At 47.4% G+C, this 18,484-nt stretch overlaps 1 protein-coding gene and 1 pseudogene across 1 annotated transcript; one reads left to right on the forward strand and one right to left on the reverse strand.

Moving 5' to 3' along the window:
• Positions 1 to 528: 528 nt before the first annotated feature.
• Positions 529 to 11,353, forward strand: LOC115640699 (killer cell lectin-like receptor subfamily F member 1). Its single transcript, XM_030543573.1, is given in 9 exon segments — positions 529 to 582; positions 2,059 to 2,154; positions 2,156 to 2,217; positions 2,762 to 2,907; positions 4,003 to 4,101; positions 7,862 to 8,032; positions 8,725 to 8,882; positions 10,037 to 10,149; positions 11,100 to 11,353. Coding segments are annotated over 9 exon segments (1,023 nt in total). The 3' UTR covers positions 11,224 to 11,353.
• A 1,802-nt stretch (positions 11,354 to 13,155) lies between these two features.
• On the reverse strand, positions 13,156 to 18,054 carry LOC115640900 (annotated as a pseudogene).
• Positions 18,055 to 18,484: the final 430 nt, after the last annotated feature.

Raw genomic sequence — 18,484 nt, forward strand, 5'->3', positions numbered from 1 at the left:
CAATTAATATTGCTTGAGAAATAATAAAGTATTTGATTTTGCTGCACCCAAACTAAAAGCGAGAACTGAGTTTTTCTCCGACACTGTTGACCAAGAAATAACAATATCTGGGGAAAAAAAGAGCATACCCAGAACGCCTGACAGGGTGGAGAAGGGGGCCCTGCTATGGGAGAGAAGGAGGAATGAAGGGTGTACACAGCTTCTGGCCTGGGGGGTTGAGTGGCAAGCAGAGCCCCTGGCATGGAGAAGAGAATTGGGAATGATGCTGGAGAATGGCGGGGGGGGGACGGGGACGGAACATACACAGTGCTGGCATGGGGTGTGGGAGGGAATGAGGGAGAACACAGACTGTCTTTGTGACCTGGAGGAGAACCCTTGGCAGAAGGCAGGGAGATGCATAGAGAATAGGGGAGGAGGGAATGTGGGGAACACAGAGACCCTGGCATGGGGGAGGAGAACTGGGGATGCTGGAGAATACAAAGAAAGGGGGAGGGCACACACAGTGACTGGCATGGGGTGTGGGATAGAATGAGGGAGAACACAGAGGCCCTTTGTGACCTGGAGAAGAACCCCTGGCAGAAGGCAGGGGGTGCATAGAGTATGGGGGAGGAGGGAATAGGGGGCACACAGAGACCCTGGCATGGGGGGAGGGTTGCAGGGAGTCCCTGAAGCAGAGGGGGTAGGAGGATGGCATGCAAAGGATGCACCGGGCTCCATCCAGAGGAGTGACACAGTGTCACTCGCCGTGCGAAGTGTAGAAACAAGAGATTCTTCTTAGAACATCCTCATGTCCTGCAGTTCTAGGCCTGGTATTTATTGGCCGTCCCTGCAGAACCTACTGGAAACTCTGTCACAGGAGCCTCGGCAACAGAGTGACCACATCCTGCGCCCACCCCTGTTTCCTCCCTGCAGGAACTTGAACTCTCGTCATGTTTGGGGTCTAATGGGGGCGAAGACACTGCCCGAGTGACTTCAGAGCCACAGTCTCCTTATCAAAAGTGGCCCTGGAGCCTGTGGTTCATTGCATGTCAACAGGACGGAGGGGGCAGACATCCAAAGGGGTTTAGGCTCCTAAAGATGCAGAGAGGGGCCTAGTGGGATTTTCAAAAGTATCTAAATCCGTTAGGTACTCCTGACCCACAGCTCGCTCCCTCCGGGTTCACCCTCATCCACCCCCAGCTCTGCTGGTGCCCCTCAGTCCTGATCCACAACCCACCTGCTATCCCACCCATCAGCTCCCTCCACAGCTCTGCCAATGCCCCTTAACCCCAGCCCACAACCCCCTATTGCTCCAGCCCTGGGATTCCCTCCCTGCCCAGCTCTGCCAGTGCCCCTCAACTGCAACCCACAGTCTCCTGCTACCCTAACCCTGGGCTTCTCTTGCACACACAGCTCTGCTGGTGCCCCTCTGTCCTGACCAATGGGGAAGCAGAGCTGTAACTTGGCATTTTAGCACCCGGGGTGAGCAAGCAAATTTGAGCACTGAGCACTTTTTCTCCATAATTTTTCCACCCCAATTTTCCATCTTTGTGGTTTTGTGTCCTGGGCGGCCTCCCTGCTCGCCCTGCCCCGGATACAGCCCTGCATGGAGGCATTATCTGAACATTATGGTTGCAATATTCAAACCCACCACTGGTTTTAAACACATTCTAGGCAACTTTGAAAATCTCATTCAATGCACGTAGCCATCGGTGAGGTGCCTAATACAGCACACGAAAGATAGATCAGTCATTTAGCAAAGTCTTCCCTACTCAAAACTTGGCATGATACATAGTGTCTGTGAATCATACCGATCTCTTCAAATCCACTGTGCAATTGCAGCAACTGCAACATTCCTTAAGAAGCCCCAGTCCTGCAAACGTTTATGCACGTGGCTATCTTTATGCACAGAACTTTATTGACTCCCGTTTGGCTATTATTTTTATTTGCATTATGGCAGCACAGTTATACCAGGCCCATAATGCCAAGCCCAAGGCCTCCATTGTGCTGGGTACTGTCCAAAGAAACATCATAATCTGGCTCCATTGTGCTGGGTGCTGTCCAAAGAAACATCAGTAGAAGAAAGCCCTGAAGAGTTCCCAGTCCAAGCAGTCGTGGCAAACAACTCACCTGTGCCAAGCAAATGCTTCCGTGTTTGCAAGGTCTGGGTCTAACACGTTCACGCTCATCTCTGTGTTTTCAAACCAACATTTTTGGGGGCCGGATACCCCAGCTGGTGTGAATCGGCCGTAGCTCCATTGGGGTCAATGGGGCCAGATCCCCCAGCTGGTGTCAATGGGCCATAGCTCCATTGGACTCAATGGGGCCAGATCTCAGCTGGTTGTCAATCAGTGAAGCTTCGTTGACTTCAGAAGAGCGATACCAATTTACACCACCATGAGACTGGGCCAGTGATGTTGTTTATTGCATGTTTAGAGATGTGTTCATCACTGGCAGGCACAGCAGGGCATGGGGACGGACTCAAGAATAGCCCCCCCAGTGCCTTGGCTGTTCTCGGTCCGGCCTGCAGCTTGCAACTTTCCTGTGACTTATTTCAGGACATCAGCTCCAGCTTTGCCCTGTGATTGCTCCCTTTACGTGCTCCCCCACTTAGCGTTATGTTCTGACCCATGCTCTGATCCTCTTGCCCTTTCAAAGTGCCAAGCCCTGCAGCTCGCTAGCAGATTGGTCAGCCTCTTGCATCTGAGCAGATCCTGTGGTTTGACAGCTCGAGATGAGGCCAGCACTTCCTCTGCAGCCTTGAGCCCACAATTGGACAGAGTGAGTCTGTGGAGGGTCATTGCTTTCTTCTCTTCTCATCGTTTTCTGGGCAAACCTGGAAGATGGAGGACGAAGAAGGTTACACGGTATTAAACCCCCGATGCCAGGAGAAAACCACCACCCGCCTGTCACCAGGGAGGATCCAAGGTACGGACATTAGAAAGTTGTACTTCATGAACATGTCGCAAGGAGAGAATGAGTGCAGAGCATAAGTGCAGAGCGCCATTATTCGGATGTGTGTCAGACAGGCTTTTCTTTCACTCTGTGACCAGACATTCCCTGTTCCTGTTCAGAAATAGATATATTTGCACTTGAAGATTGAGATTTTCAATGCTGCCAAAGAAATCTGGACACCCAAATGGAATCAAAATCAATGGGATTTGGACATTCAATTCCCACAGGCTCTGATTTTCAAAGCTGCTTATTTTTAGGGCTGGCTGGACAATAGGAATTCCCTTTTGTGAAAAATGTAGTGGTCTCGACATTTGTTTTAATTCTGCAGCAGAACAAAAATAAGATCCTTTGATATAGCAGGGATGCGAGCCTGGCTCCCTCACATCCCAGGGGAAATGCCATAACCACCCCGGAACCTGAGAGAGCTTTGCTGGAACTGATACGCTTCCATGAGAAGTTTAGATGAATCAGCTTTTTCCAACAAAAACAGTTTTGTTGGCAAATTCCTGACCAGCTGAACGTGAGCTCCTTGTGTGGGGTTGCAACTGAACACGAATGTGATTCTTGGAGCCATAAACAGGAGAATGCTGAGTAGGAGTAGAGAGGGTTTTTTACCTCTGTATGTGGCATTGATGTGACTGCTGCTAGAATACAGTGTCCAGTTCTGATATCTACAATTCAAGAAGGATCTTGATAAACTGCGGAGGGTTCAGAGGGCAGGAGCTCAATGCTTTCTGAACACCAGGCCCCTTTAAGGTCTCTAAATCTGAGCACCCAGAATCACTTGTCACTTTTGAAAATCTTCACCCATAACTTGAAGTGTTATGCAGCATTTTCTTCACTTGACTTTAGTAGATTTCACTGAGGCTTAAAAAAAAAAATCAAGCCAGGACTGGTTATGCAACTGTACAGTAAATTACCAGACATAGGGTTGCATGAGAAAGTTCAGTTTGCATTGCATTATGGATATTATCTGACTAACAATGCCTAAGGACATAACGTGAGACCATATTTTAAAAGGCAAAGATAAGGTTGAAGCCGTCTCATCAAACTTTCCATTTTTTACAGGTTCTCCTTTGAGTTCCCAGTGCTGTAAACGCATGCTAGTGATTTTGGGAGCTGTTTGCATCATTCTGACATTAGCCGTGATCATTCTGACTATCCTGGGTAAGCGTCTGGATCCCGTCTGTTTTGTAAATACGCAGGTGGTGAAGTTTCTTATGCCTTAGTAATTCAGCTTAGCTATTTTCTATTCATCGATCTGGGATTCTCAAAGTTTTCCATGGTGCAGTCCGCCTGTGAAGGTCCATTTATGTTGCACACTCTTTTCGGCAGTATGCAGAGCACATACTACATGCCCCCCCCTAACTTGGGTATAAATGGCAGAGTAGGTGATGAGGCCCTGCTTAGGGGAACGGAATTAAGATTACATACCCACAGGGTTCAGCGTCTCAGGTATGCCCCCTACACAGCTCTCTACTCACCCAAGCAGTGGCTCCCCATCTACATTTCTATTTCCCAGTGTAGTGTCCCACTGCTAGAGTCTTTCCCCGCCAAAGGGGAAGGTTCAGAAGTGGGGAAAGACTCTGGCAATGGGAAGTCAGCGGTGAAAGGCTCCGGCAGCTCCCTGCTATGGAGCCTTTACCCGTTGCAGGGAGAGACTCTAGCAGTGAGGAAAGTCCCTGGCAATTCCCTGCTACCGCGCCTCACCCCACCGCCTCCTCCCTGCCAGAACCTTTCCCTGACACGTAGCTGTGCACCATAGCATGGACCAGTGGGGGGCAGCCTGCAGCCTAAGGGCTGCACATGGCCCATCAGGGTAATCCACTGGCAGATCACAAGACAGTTTGTTTAGATTGACCATCCGCAGGCACAGCCACCCACAGCTCCCAGTGGCCGCAGTTCACCATTCCCAGCCAATGGAAGCTGCGGGAAGCAGGGATTACAGATTCCCTGGTGCACATAACATAATCTCTTACATTTATAATCCCTGTGCCAATGACAACTATTGCTTACTGGAAAGAGTAACGTTAGGAAAATAATGTAATTGTTGCTATTATGTAAAGTAATTTAGCAGGTGAAAGCAAAGAGATTTAGTCCGATGTAGCCAGCTTTTACTCCCACCAAGTGCTCTCTGGTTCATCATGGGTTACAGTTTGAGAACTGCTGTCCTATATTCAGATACCACATCATTAGTAACATCATGAAGAAATGGCCCCTGAGCAGGAAATGGCCCCAGTTCAGGTAAACACATATGGACGCTTTTAAAATTAAGGATGTGCTTCAGTGGTTTCCTGATTAGGGGCCTTAAAGAGACCATCACCTTTAAATCTTGTCAATTTAAAAGAGAAAAACAAGCTAAAAGTGTCACTGCTGCTGGGTTCTCTTGACTGTCAGACCCTTTACAATTAAAGCTGGTCAAAATTTTGTGGACAATTTTTTTCATTAAACAAAAAATCTTTTATATCTGGAAACAATTTTTTGGTTTCAACAACTTGTCAGTTGTACAAACAATTTCACTGAAAAGTTTTCAGTGCTTTGTTCTGTTTGTGAAAAAAATGTTGGGCTTTTTTCCATTTGTCAAAATCATTTCAGTTTTCGGTTTGCCACTGTGTAGATTTTGGTCGGCGCAGGTTGTGATATGTTGGCACAAGGTGTTTTTAATCTGACTCCTTGATACAATGAATGTTCATGTCAATTCTTGACACTCTCTCGTTGTGTCTCACACACGAGCCTCTGTGGTTTTCAAACACCAGGACAAATTTTATGAAACAAAATATGTCTAGTGTGCAAACAGATAGTTTTTATATTTTTGAAATTTGTAATAAAAAAGAAAATTTTCAACCAGCTCTATTTACAATCTCATTTCCTATATTTTTAAGAGTGTTTTTCCTCCCCTGTGAGACTTTAGACCACACTTTTCAGAAGTAATTAGTGACTTTGGACAATGGAGTGGAGAGTGGGCTTATAAATTTTGCAGATGACGCCACGCTGAGAGGGGTTGCCAGCACTTTGGAGAAAGGATCAGAATTCAAAATGAACTTGACAAATTGGAGGATTGGTCTGAAATCGATATGATGAAATTCAATAAAGACAAGTGCACATTGCTACACTTGAGAAGAAAAAAATCAAATGCACAGCTACACACTGGGGAATAAGTGTCATCAAGTCCAGCCCTCGGCAATGAGGCAGGACCAAATACACCTAGACCGTCCCTGAAAGGCATTTGTCCCACCTGTCCTTAAACACTCCAGTGATGGGGACTCCACAACCTCTCTTGGAAGCCTGGTCCAGAGTTTAACTTCTCTTACAGTTAGAAAGTTCTTCCTAATATCGAACCTGAATTGCCCTTGCTACAGATTCAGCCCATTACTTCTCGTCCTGCCTCCAGTGGCCATGGAGAACAATTGACCACCCTCCTCTTCATAACAGCCCTGCACATATTCGAAGACTGTTATCAAGACCCTGCTCAGTCTTCTTTTCTCAGGGTTAAGCAGGCCCAGGTTTTTTCGCCTTGCCTCTTAGGTCAGACTTTCTAAATCGTTGATCATTTTTGTTGCTCTCCTCTGGGCTCTCCCCAATTTGTCTCCCAAAGTGTGGCACCCAGAATCAGACACAGTCTTCCAGGTGAGGCCTCACCGGTGCTGAGCAGAGCAGGACAATCACCTTCTGTATTGTACATACGACACTCCTGTTAATACACCCAGGATGATAGTAGCCTTTTTTGCAACTGCCTCACACTGTTGACTCATATTCCATTTATGATCCACTGTAACCGCCACCGAGCCTCTTATTCCCCAATCCTAGCCTGCTATTCCCCAGTTATTCTCCTCCCCTCACTGCAGCAGTCCCTGCTTCTGGGCCTATCAGCTGGAGTCTCTTCAAAATATGATCTTCCTTCTCCTTTCTCACATGTGATCTTGCACAGTGATAGCTAACGACGTTGACATTTAAAGTATCATAATTAGCAGAAAGAGCGAGGAGTACTTGTGGCACCTTAGAGACTAACAAATTTATTTGAGCATAAGCTTTCGTGGGCTAAAGCCCACGTCATCGGATGCATGCAGTGGAAAATACAGTAGGAAAATATATATATACACAGAGAGCATGAAAAAATGGAGGTTGCCATACCAACTCTAACGAGACCAATCAATTAAGGTGGGCTATTATCAGCAGAAGAAAAAAAACTTTTGTAGTGATAATCAAGATGGCCTATTTCAAACAGTTGACAAGAAGGTGTGAGTAACAGTAGGGGGAAAATTAGATGAAAATTAGTATGGGGAAATAGTTTTTAGTTAGTGTAATGACTCATCCACTCCCAGTCTAATTTTCCCCCTACTATTACTCACACAAAACAATAAAGTTAAAACAAATTTTTTTTACCTTATTGAAACATTTTGAAACAAAATGAGAATGTCAAAACAATTTCTTTAGATTTTTTTCCTCATCAAAAATTTCATGGAAGCAGATAAATTCCTGCAAAATGTTTCAATTTTGATGAAACTGCATTTTCCCACAGAAAACTGTTCCGTCAGGTTTTTCAGAACCCTTCTACTGATAACATAAAGCAAAGATGCTGATGCCAAAGAAAGAAACGAAAGAGGCAGAGGCAAACTGAGCCCAGGGAAAATCATTTAAAATAAAAGAACTACAGGGCCAGCTGGAAATAGACAAAAGCAGGAGAGAGAAATGTGAAAGCGCTAAGAGATTACTACATGTAATAGGAAAAGGGGGATGTAAACACTGATACGTACCTGTTTCACCTTTGTATTTAAATAGGAACAGAATAGAATTTGCCTCTGGATTTTTAACAGTTCAGTTTTTTCTCCAAAGTGACTGACTGGGATCCATATTATTCAGTGCTTTATTACACACACATACACGGCAGTTCTCTAACCTCTATTCACACGGATGCTGTGTGGGGAAGTTTTCCAGTGCGGCTCTCATGAAGGCCAGACAGGAACACCCCCAAACGCCCCTGCGGACAGTGATTCTGGGCAGAGAAGACTGAACAGTGCAGAAGGCAGCAGCAGCCCAGAGGACGTCCTCACTCATCTGAGACAGAATCTGTGCGAGCTGCAAACGCACAGCAGCGCAGGTAACTGCAGCTCCTTCCATGCCTGAGCTGTCCGCCTGTCTAGTGCATCTGTCAGAGCTCCTCCTAGAACAGTCCCTTCCTGCTACTAGGCTCACATGTGCCACCACCCACCCATCCTCCAGAGCTTCTCTGCACTGGGTACCACACATGAGTGCTGTTCACAAGCATTTTCAGATGGGACTGTGGGGAGCAGCAGTGACACCTCATGGCCAGTTAGGGTAGCTCTCGGTATATACAGTACCACGGGGGGGATCACAGGAGAGTGGGAGGGGAAGAGATGGGCTAGAACAGAGTGAGAAAGAAGGCAGAGGCTGTGCTGGGACATGGCATGAAGGGACATCAGGTGTCAACCCATCATGCCACACACCCAGCGAGCGACAGTCCCTGCCTCAGCTGAGATCAGGGCCCCATTGTGTCAGGCGCTGCACAGACACACAGTGAGAGAGTTCCTGCCCCAAAGAACTTACAAGACAGATGAACAAAGTAGTACTATCCTTATATGACAGATGTGGAAACTGAGGCACAGCAGGTTGCCATGACTTTTTCCCAGGTAACATAGTAGCGTGTATGGCAGAGCTGGGAACTGAAGCCTGATCACCTGACTCGCAGTCAAGTGCCTGAACCTGCTGCATGGAAAGTGTTGAACCATGACTTGTCTTTGGCCCCATTAATGCCGGGTCCCTTTCCCCCAGATGAAGGCTCTGAGTGCAAACTCTGTCCCATGGACTGGCTGTCGCACAGAGGAAAGTGCTACTGGTTCTCTAAAGGGAATAAGGACTGGAATGGGAGCCGTGATGACTGTCCAAGGAAGAAGTCTCACATCCTGGTGATCCAGGACCAGGATGAGATGGTAATGTGAAAAATAAAGTGGGCCACCTACACCTAAAACTTAGGTCAACCTAGCTATGTTCCTCAGGCGTGTGAAAAATGCCTCTTGTTTTGAATCTGTGTTGAAAAATTGTCAGTGACTGAGAATCTACAACGACCCTTGGTAAATTTTTCCAATGGTTAATTACCCTCACTCTTAAAAATTTACACTTTATTTCTAGTATGAGTTTGTCTAGCTTCAACTTCCAGCCATGGATCATGTTCTACCTTTGTCTGCTAGATTGAAGAGTCCATTATTAAATATCTGTTTCTCATGCAAGTTCTTACAGACTATGATTACATCATCCCTTAACCTTCTCTTTGCTAAGCTAACTAGATTGATCTCCATGAGTCTATCACTCTAAGGCAGGTTTTCTAATCCTTTAATCATTTTCATGGCTCTTCTCTGACCCCTCTGCAATGTAGCAAGATCCTTCCTGAACTGTGGGCACTAGAACTGGGCACAGGATTCCAGCAGTGGTCACACCAGGGCCAAATTGAGATGTAAAATAACCTCTCTGCCCCATTCAATATTCCCCTGTTTAAGCATCCCAGGATCACATTAGCTCTTTTGGTCACAGCGTTCCACTAGGAACTCATGTTCAGCTGATTATCCACCATGACCCCTAAATCCTTTTCAGCGTCACGGCTTCCCAGGGTAGAGGCCCCATCCTGCATTCTTTGTTCTTAGCTATATACATTTAGCCATATTAAAAACACATATTGTTGGCTTGTGCCCTTCCAGCTCGCTCTGTATCCCTGAACTGTCCTCCTCATTATTTACCGCGCCCCCAATTGTTGTGTCCGCTGTAAACTTTATCAATGATGATTTTATTTTTTCTTCCAGGTCCTTGGTAAAAATGTTCAATAGCATAAGGCCAAGAACCAGTCCCTGTGGGACGCCATTGAAAACACACCTGCTCAGTGACGATTCCCTGTTTGCAATTAAATTTTGAGACCTAGCAGTTAGCATCCTAACAAGTGTTATATTCCAGTTCTATAGGGAAAAACAATTCCCTTGCTTGTTTTGGGTTCAACTGAAAGCCTCTTTGGGGACTGTGGATTAAGTACTCTTGTGTCCTTTGGAACGATTGCTTTTCCCCCAGGCTAAATTCACACTCCTGCTATTCTCCACAGGAGTTCATACAGAATGTCACACAAGGGAAATATCCCGTTTGGATTGGGCTTAATGTAACGTCCCCAGAGGAGAAATGGACCTGGGTGGATGGCTCCATCTTAAACCAGACTCTGTGAGTGTTTCTTGCTGTTCAATATTTCATGTGTCTAGAGAAAAGCTTATAATTAAGTAGCTGTGGATGTTTGCCGAGTCGGAGAGAAAGGCTGGCCTTGAACTGGGGCTCAGGCAATCTGGATTTACGAACAGACTCCCTGCATGACCTCGGCCAAATCACTTAAACTCTCTAGACCTCCACTCCCCAGCTGTCATAAGGAATAATTATTCTTTGGGTGTTTTGTGTATTTAGATTGCAGGCTTCTGGAGGAAAGAACTGCCTCTTGCTAAGTGTATAGATAAAACGCCCAGCACAATGGAGTCCTGATACTGGTTGGGGTCTCTAAGCATTACTAGAACGCACATAATACAGAGAGCCGGGGGGAAAAAATCCCAACGGAACAACTTTCCCTCTAGGAACGTCTACGCTACAGCAGCTACGGCTCAGCAGGTGTGACGCTGTAGCACCAAACTGTAGACCCTTCCTACACATCAACCGAAGGGGTTTTTCCGTTGTTGTAGGTAGTCCACCTCTCCAAGAGGCAGTGGACGGTTCTTACATCAACCTAGCTACAGCTAGGGGGGAGGTCGACCTTGCAACGTACTTACAAGTACTCCTGTTCTTTTTGCGGATACAGACTAACATGGCTGCTACTCTGAAACCTTTCTTCCAACACATGCTTTCCCACTGGTGCCTCTAGGCTAGAGTGGTGAGTTCTGTCCCCAACAGCCGCATGGAGACCAGACGTGGTGGTAAATTCAGTCCCCAACAGCCGCATGGAAACCAGATGCAGTGGGAGCTTTGTGACATTTATAGCCTTGCAGGGGAAAACGCAGAGCTAATGGGAAACCTACAGCTAAGCAGGCCATTAGATTTAATACAAAGAGATGCTTCTCTGGACCTTTGTTTGAGAGGTCTAGTCACTAACACAGATTATTTCTCCCCCCCCCACCCCCTTTGTTCCACAGGTTTCCGGTATCTGGTCCAGCTGTGAGAAACAGCTGTGGGGTGATAAAGGGGAATCAGCTGCGTTCGGAAATGTGCAGCGCTGAATTTAAGTGGATTTGTCAGAAAGAAGCCGTTATGATCTAAGCAGTGATAGTAGGGGGGCGGTACCCTTAGAAATAACAGACTCCCAGATAGAAAGGCCATTCCGATTGTCTACTCTGACCTCCTGCATAACAAAGGCCAGCGAATGTCACTCAGTAAAAAGCCGATGGGAGAAAGCCACATGCTCCTCCTAGTTAGGGTGACCAGATGTCCCGATTTTATAGGGACAGTCCCGCTATTTGGGGCCTTTTCTTATATAGGCTCCTATTACCCCCCACCCCCTTTCCCGATTTTTCACACTTGTTATCTGGTCACTCTACTCCTAGTCCTCTGAAAGGCCCAGCTCACCCATGACAGAGTGGGAATTTTCTGTAATATTTTTGTATGATACCTGTGTGTGCCTCAGTTTCCCCTCTATGCTGCATCATCACCAGAAAAGGGCTGGTTACGCTCAGGCAGGAGTGGCTGATGCTGGTCTTGAGTGTGGGACCCATGTCGTTGGAAGCCCATGAAGACACTGGCAAAGCCAACCCCCAGGACATTTGCTACCAAGCTAGGAATGACCATGGATGGCCCACCTCTCCGCAGGAAGCCAGCTGTGTTCGAGCAGCTGGACAACAAAGGATCCAGAATGGGCCTGGTCTGAGATCTTGACCAAAGAGGCCAGAGCGGGAGCGAGGAGGGGACATACCACCTTGGCTGGGGTTCTGGGCCAACCAGAATGGACCTTGCTGCAACTTTCTTTTCTCTATGTTAACCAAGGACTCTCTACACCGTGTTCCCAGCAGCTAATAAACCCGCCTGCTTTTACTACACTGGCTGGGAGTCATGGCCGACGCTGAAGGAGGGGTGCCTGGCTCCTTTTGGGGGTACAAGTCTCCCTCAGAGCCCCATCTCAGGTGGCCTCATTGAAAGGAGCCACAGCATGAATCAGGGGGGCTGGAGACTTTGAGGTTCGGTCCAAGGAGGTGGTAAAGCCAAAGGGCTTGCCTTGGTGACAGAATGAGACCGTAAGGGGGTCTGGCACCCTGAATGGGTCCTCCCAGGGACTGTTCTAAAGCACTGGGCATGTGGAACCGTGACAACCCCCAATAACCATCATCCTTAGCATGTAGCACCCTTCTTGTGCAGATCTCGTTGCTTTACAAAAGGCAAGTGATCACCATTACTGTAGAGGTGGAAGGGGAAATGGAGGCAGAGAGAGAATCACAGAAATGTAGCACTGGAAGGGACCTCGATAGATCATCTAGTCCAGTCCCGTGCACTCCTGGCAGGAATGAGTATTATCTAGACCACCCCCGACAGGTGTTTGTCCCACCTGCTCTTAAAAACCTCCAATGATAGAAACTCCATCATCTCCCTATGTAATTTGTTCCAGTGCTTAATTACCTGACAGTTAGAAAGTTTTTCCTAAAGGTCTAATGTAATCTCTCTCTCTTTTTTTTTTTTTAAATCTAAGGTACTTAATACAGAGCCCTCGTTACCACAGTCACTATCTTTAACATCTATTTCTCCTTCCACCCCTCCCCTGTCACCTAAACCACCTCCAACCCGTTGCTAAGGACCATTCAGAACCATCCCATGCTCCAGATTCCACCCCAGGTGAGGAGGGGAAGGTTGGGTGGTGCTGGCTGCTTCTGCAGTTGATTAGGCAACTCTGACTCCTCTCCCCATCAAATGAGTTGGAAAGCTGCTAGAAAATCCCCTTTTCTTCCTTCCACCTGGACACAGCCCCACTGGCAACCAGGAGGCGCCGAAGCGAATGCAGGGAAGATGACAGAACAAAACCATAGACCTAGCAGTGAGGTCATTTGTTTACACAAAGTGCCAAAAAGAATACAAAAACCTACTTATATACAAAGGTTTGGCTGGCGAGTTCCAGATTCTGGGCTACCGCTGAATGAAGCCTGGCCTGGCCTGGCCTGGCCAATCCTATGCATGTCAGGCACCGTGCGCCGCAGCGTCGGTTTTTCCCTAGCCCTTTGTGTACATGTCGCGTTGGGCGCAGATCCAGTTGAGCAGCATGTGGCACCACAGAGGAGCCGACGGCCTTGTCGTTCAGATAGGCACAGTTGCCGTCAGCTCGGATTTCAAACCTGCCACACAAGCGCATCGGGGCTGTGAGTCCCGGCTCCGCATTCTGGGTAGCGCAGCAGATGAAAGCAAGCAGCAACGGGGCCTTAATGACCCCACTCTCCATTGCTTTCCCCGCTGCATCTGGGCCAAGCATCCCCTTGTTATTTGTTTTAATAGCAAATTCAGTTCATTTCATGATGTCTTCCCATGTGGAGTGTGCAGCCTGGAGTTAGCACTGGTATGTCCCTAATGCAGGCAAAACGACAGGCCGGATGGGGATCAGATCATAGGTAGGATGTTTCCAGCCCATCACACTGTTCAGTCTGATTGTACCTTCTGTTGTCCCCAACCCTTGGTCTGTCTTGTCTAGTTAAACTGTGAACTCTTTGGGGTAAGGACTGTCTCCCATTGTGTATCTGTGCAGCGCATAGCACAACGGGGCCCTGATCTAAGCTGGGGCAGGGACTGTCTCTTGCTGGGTGTCTGTGCAGCACCCGGCACAATGGGGCCCTGATCTCAGCTTGGGCCTCTGGGTGCTACCATAATACCAACATCAATAATACTACTAATAAAAGGTTTCTTGGGCCAGGTCTGTTACACGAGGGACATCAGCCAATAATGCTGCTACAAGAATGCAAACAAACGCCCACATACAGAAGACCTAATGTCCCCTCAAAGCCAGACCCATTAAACAGTTCAGCCCTCCACCCACCGCACACATCAGCCAGCAATGAGTATGAATTCCAAAATACTGTGTCCAGTCTTTTTAATGCCAGAAAAAGATTATCGCTGGTTTTGTCTTCCAACCAATCTTAGACTGGTCCAATTCAATGCTTATTCAAGTCACCTGCATCCCAACACTTAGAAAGAAAGAAGACTCACAGGTTGTTGAATTCTGTACCATTCACCCATCTCCAGGGCTGGCCGTCTTTCCTCCACAGGCCAGTCCAGTGCTCAGAAAGGCCTTTATAGCGCAGCATGAAAGCCTTTTTAGAACAGAAAAAGGAAGATGTTATTTCTGGGTGGGTCCCTCTCACTCTCTCCTGCTGAAGCTGTTCCACATTGTACAGGACACCTGAACAGTTGCTGGGGCCGAGAGCAAGTGAGGTGGTTAGCACATTCGGCCTCTGAGAAATAGTAACATTTCCCTAGGTACCCGACCCAGCCATCAGGGCACCAAGGGACAGCAGGGGAGCCCGGAGGATCAAACTGAAGTTTCAGTGCTACCCCTGGGGGGAAAGAGAGAAAGTAACAGACACAGGGTGACAGAGACCCATCTGTTCTTATGCAATTACACGCAGCAGTAAGAATTTCACACACACACACTTTCCCCCCTGAGATTAACCCAGACCATCCTGTGCCCAGTGCTCAGATCTGTAGATTTGATTCAGCCTGCATTATTTAAAAAAAAAAAAACCCTAGATAAAGTCCTGCCACAAGATGGCATCAGAGCCTCATCACAAATGTTTGCACTGACTGGCTTGGAGAAAGGTTTTAACTCAGTGGCGGGCAACCTGCGGCCCATCAGGGTAATCTGATTGCTGGCCACGAGTCATTTTGCTGACATTGACCATCCACAGGCACCGCCCCCTGCAGTTCCCAGTGGCCGCAGTTCTCTGTTTCCGGCCTGTAGTCCACCCTCATTTAGAGGCCTCTTTATTGGATATTGCATCCGATATAAAAGATGACCAAGCAACAAAACTAAATACCTCATTGAAATTCTAACCCTTTCAGGGCAAAAAAGGAGGCTTAGGGACTGGCATCCATGAACCACATCACAGAGATGGTTTGAAGGGCAAATGAGCAGTCATGTTTAGGGCAGTTGGAGCAAGAGTCTTGTATAAATCCACTTTGTGGCCCAACTATCTGAGGCAAGAAGGGAGAAAAACGTGCAATTGCAGCAACTCCTGGGCCGAATGGAAAACAGAAAGGAGCAAGGAGCGCTGAACTCTCTCACCTGACAAAGCCACGATGACGGCGACAGCAATAGTCAAGAGCATAAAGAGGAATTTACGTGTGCAGTGTTTCCAGGGTGTGGCCCAACGCTGGCCACCTGAAAGAAAGAAACCTGTTGGGTCTCCTGGAGGAGGTGGATGGGAGGACCCGGAGTTATTAATACCAGCATGTCAGCTGCCAGACAGGGCATTTAGTTAAACGGCTCCTGCTTTCTCTCCCTTACGCTCATTGTTCCACTCCAGGCTCTCTGGAGCTGTGATCCCGAGTATCCCAGGACTGCCTGGCTCCCAACTAACAGGGGAGGGGAATGTGTCTCATTCTGCAGTCTCTTCCCTATGCCCTGTCTGTGCCCCCTACCCAGGACATCAGACTCTCTCAGACACTGAGCCCACAAACCTAGTGGCCCTACATTAAGTCAGGATGCTCTAAGCCAAACCATGTGGGGGAGAGATGCTTGAAATTTGACTCCCTTAGGAGGAGAAGCAATGTACATTCAGTATTGGTGTCCTGAAAGAGCAGAGAAATTGCTAAAGGATGGAAAATGTTCCCACTCCATACTACAGGGACTGCAGCCATTAGTCTGATAGATTATGTTGATTTACACCTATACTGCATTAGAAGGCATTTATACAATAGATCAGAAACACCAGTGCCAAATAGAGATAGAAAATAACCTCTCATCTCCTACTAGAGATTCGCTTGATTATGCATCCCAGGATTGTACTAGCCCTTTTGGCCCCAGCATCGCACGGTGAGTCCACGTTCAGCTGTTTATCCACCATGAGCTTCAAATCTTTTCCAGAGTCCCTGCTTCCCAGGAGAGAGTCCCCTATCCAGTAAGCCTGGCCTGCGTTCTTTGTTCCCAGATGTACACGCCGACACTGAGCTGTGTTCAAACACCTCCCGTTTGCTTGCCCCCAGCTTACGAAGCGCTTCAGATCTCTCTGAAGGAAGAGGGCAGGTCTTTGATTCAGAGCAATCTAGATCACTTGGTAAACATGGGGAACAAATAATTAATAACGGGCTCTCCAGTCTTGCAGCGAAAGGTACAACACAATCCAAGGGCTGGAAGTTGAAGGCAGACAAAGTCAGCTGGAAAGAAGGCACATTTTTACTAGGGAGAGTAATTAACCATTGGAACAATTTACCAAGGGTCATGGTGGTTTCTCCATCAATGGCCATTTTTAACACAAGACTGGACGTTTTTCTAACAGATCTGCTCTTGACATTGTTTCAGGGAAGTCCTCTGGCCTATGCTATACAAGGCATCTGACGAAGTGGGTATTCACCCACGAAAGCTCATGCTCCAAAACGTCTGTTAGTCTATAAGGTGCCACAGGATTCTTTGCTGCTTTTACAGATCCAGACTAACACGGCTACCCCTCTGATACAAGGCACCTAAGTTGCTCTATAAACAGCCATGCATTCAAGGGAGGTTGCAGTTTAAAAATATCACCATTTGTCCAAACATTTTCTAAAGAGACTAGTGCTGTAAGCCAGACCTAAGATTCCTGTAAGCGAAAGACACACACCTCAGAACAGGGGCTGGCTGGCTCACCCAGTGGTGTGGCTACGAACCTGTGTTCCACTGTCACATGCACCCAACCCTGCCAACTTTGCTGCTGATGTAGTCAAAGTTCCCGTGGCCTAACTTGTGTTCAGACAAAGCTATCCCACAATTCCCAGGGTCTGCGTGTTCCTGTCCTTCTGTCTCCCATCTTCCCGCTTGTCTCCCATGAGCTGGAAGCAACCTGCTGGCTCAAATACAGTTGCCCTGCGTTTAACCCTTCATTTTCACACGGATGACTTGGTTTGAAACACAGCTCCACCTCGTTTGTTAAAAAAGCAAAGAAGATGCCTATCGACCAGCGTGTCGCAGGACGGACAGAGACGTTCTCCCATAATACACCACGAACCAAGCCCTAGAACTGCTCTAGCTAGCCAGGCACTAAGAACCCTGGGACATGCCCCAAGAAGCCACCTTGTATGACAGGCTTCGGTGCATCCCCAGTATGGATGCAGCTGCCAGGACATAGGGCAGGTATGAGGTGTGCAATACGGATGCTCACAGGTGAGTTGGAAAGCACAGGCTTGCACGCCCAAGTACACAGACCCGGGTACACTATGCAGTAGAGACATCCCCTATGCGAACCAAATTCCTCTTTTGTATGTGCAAATGCAGAATACTGGGCTCGCAATGCCTTGGATGCATTAATCACACCCACTTCCGTCTTTGGCCGTAAAGAGGGAAAGGAGGGGGCTCAAGGGCCAAATCATCAAGTGCAGGTGCAATATATGCTCCAGCCCAGAAATGTACGTGAACCTACTTAATAACCCACAACGTTCCCACAGCTGTGCATAGAGTTGCAGGTACAAAATGAGGTAACAACAAATAGGAGAGGGTTTGGGAGTGATCAGACACACCTGACTGCACTTGCAAATGCTGCATCCTCCTTTGAAAAGGCAACCTCAGTATTTAAACAAGGTTATGGCTCTCCTGTGTTATGGTTAGTGTGGACAGAGGGGGGAAAAAGGCAGGTTAACCATGCCATAAACCCTCTTCTAATCCTGCCAGACACCTAGGCTAAAACATGTTTGTCCTGTCCACTTGTCAAGAAGAATTTTGTTATAACACAGAAGAGCCATGACCACGTTTCAGAGCTGTGTCTAAACATGGCTGTTCTTCCAGTGTAGATGGGTCTTACATTTGTCTCTACCACCACCCTGTATCTGAGCAGTGAGGCTCTGGTTACCTGGTTGTCCTGCCCTCTTTTGATCCCCATTGTTATTAAGAGGGTCCTCAGCAGAATTCTCAGGCTTTCTTCTCTGAGTGAGACACATGGTCTATGAACACTGGGCTCTGCTCAACTCTCTCTCAGGCTGATGCTGTGTGTAGAAGAGGAACCGTAGTCATTTGAAGACCTGAAATCCAAGATTTAAGAGTCAGGACATTTGGGTTTTTGTCATTCATTGCCACCCGGTGCTCAAAACAAACAGCAGGGGCAAGTCTTACATTGCATTGGCACCTTCAATCTAAAAATATCTTCGAAACATTGCTGCACACTATGGACAAGGATTTCTTCAGCCAGTCACTGAATGCAGGCACTCCTGGGGCAGCTGGTTAATGGCACATAGCTACAGGGGGGAAAATAAAATCTTATCATAAACTGTTAACGGCCTACATGCACAAGAAACTGCAGAGGGAATTTGAAGGAAGTAGAAAATCATTTACTTTGTTCAAATCTGGCCTGGATCAGGGTGTAATCAGCAT

The sequence above is a fragment of the Gopherus evgoodei genome, unplaced genomic scaffold (assembly GCF_007399415.2).
Source record: "Gopherus evgoodei ecotype Sinaloan lineage unplaced genomic scaffold, rGopEvg1_v1.p scaffold_32_arrow_ctg1, whole genome shotgun sequence".
Taxonomy (NCBI): domain Eukaryota; kingdom Metazoa; phylum Chordata; order Testudines; family Testudinidae; genus Gopherus; species Gopherus evgoodei.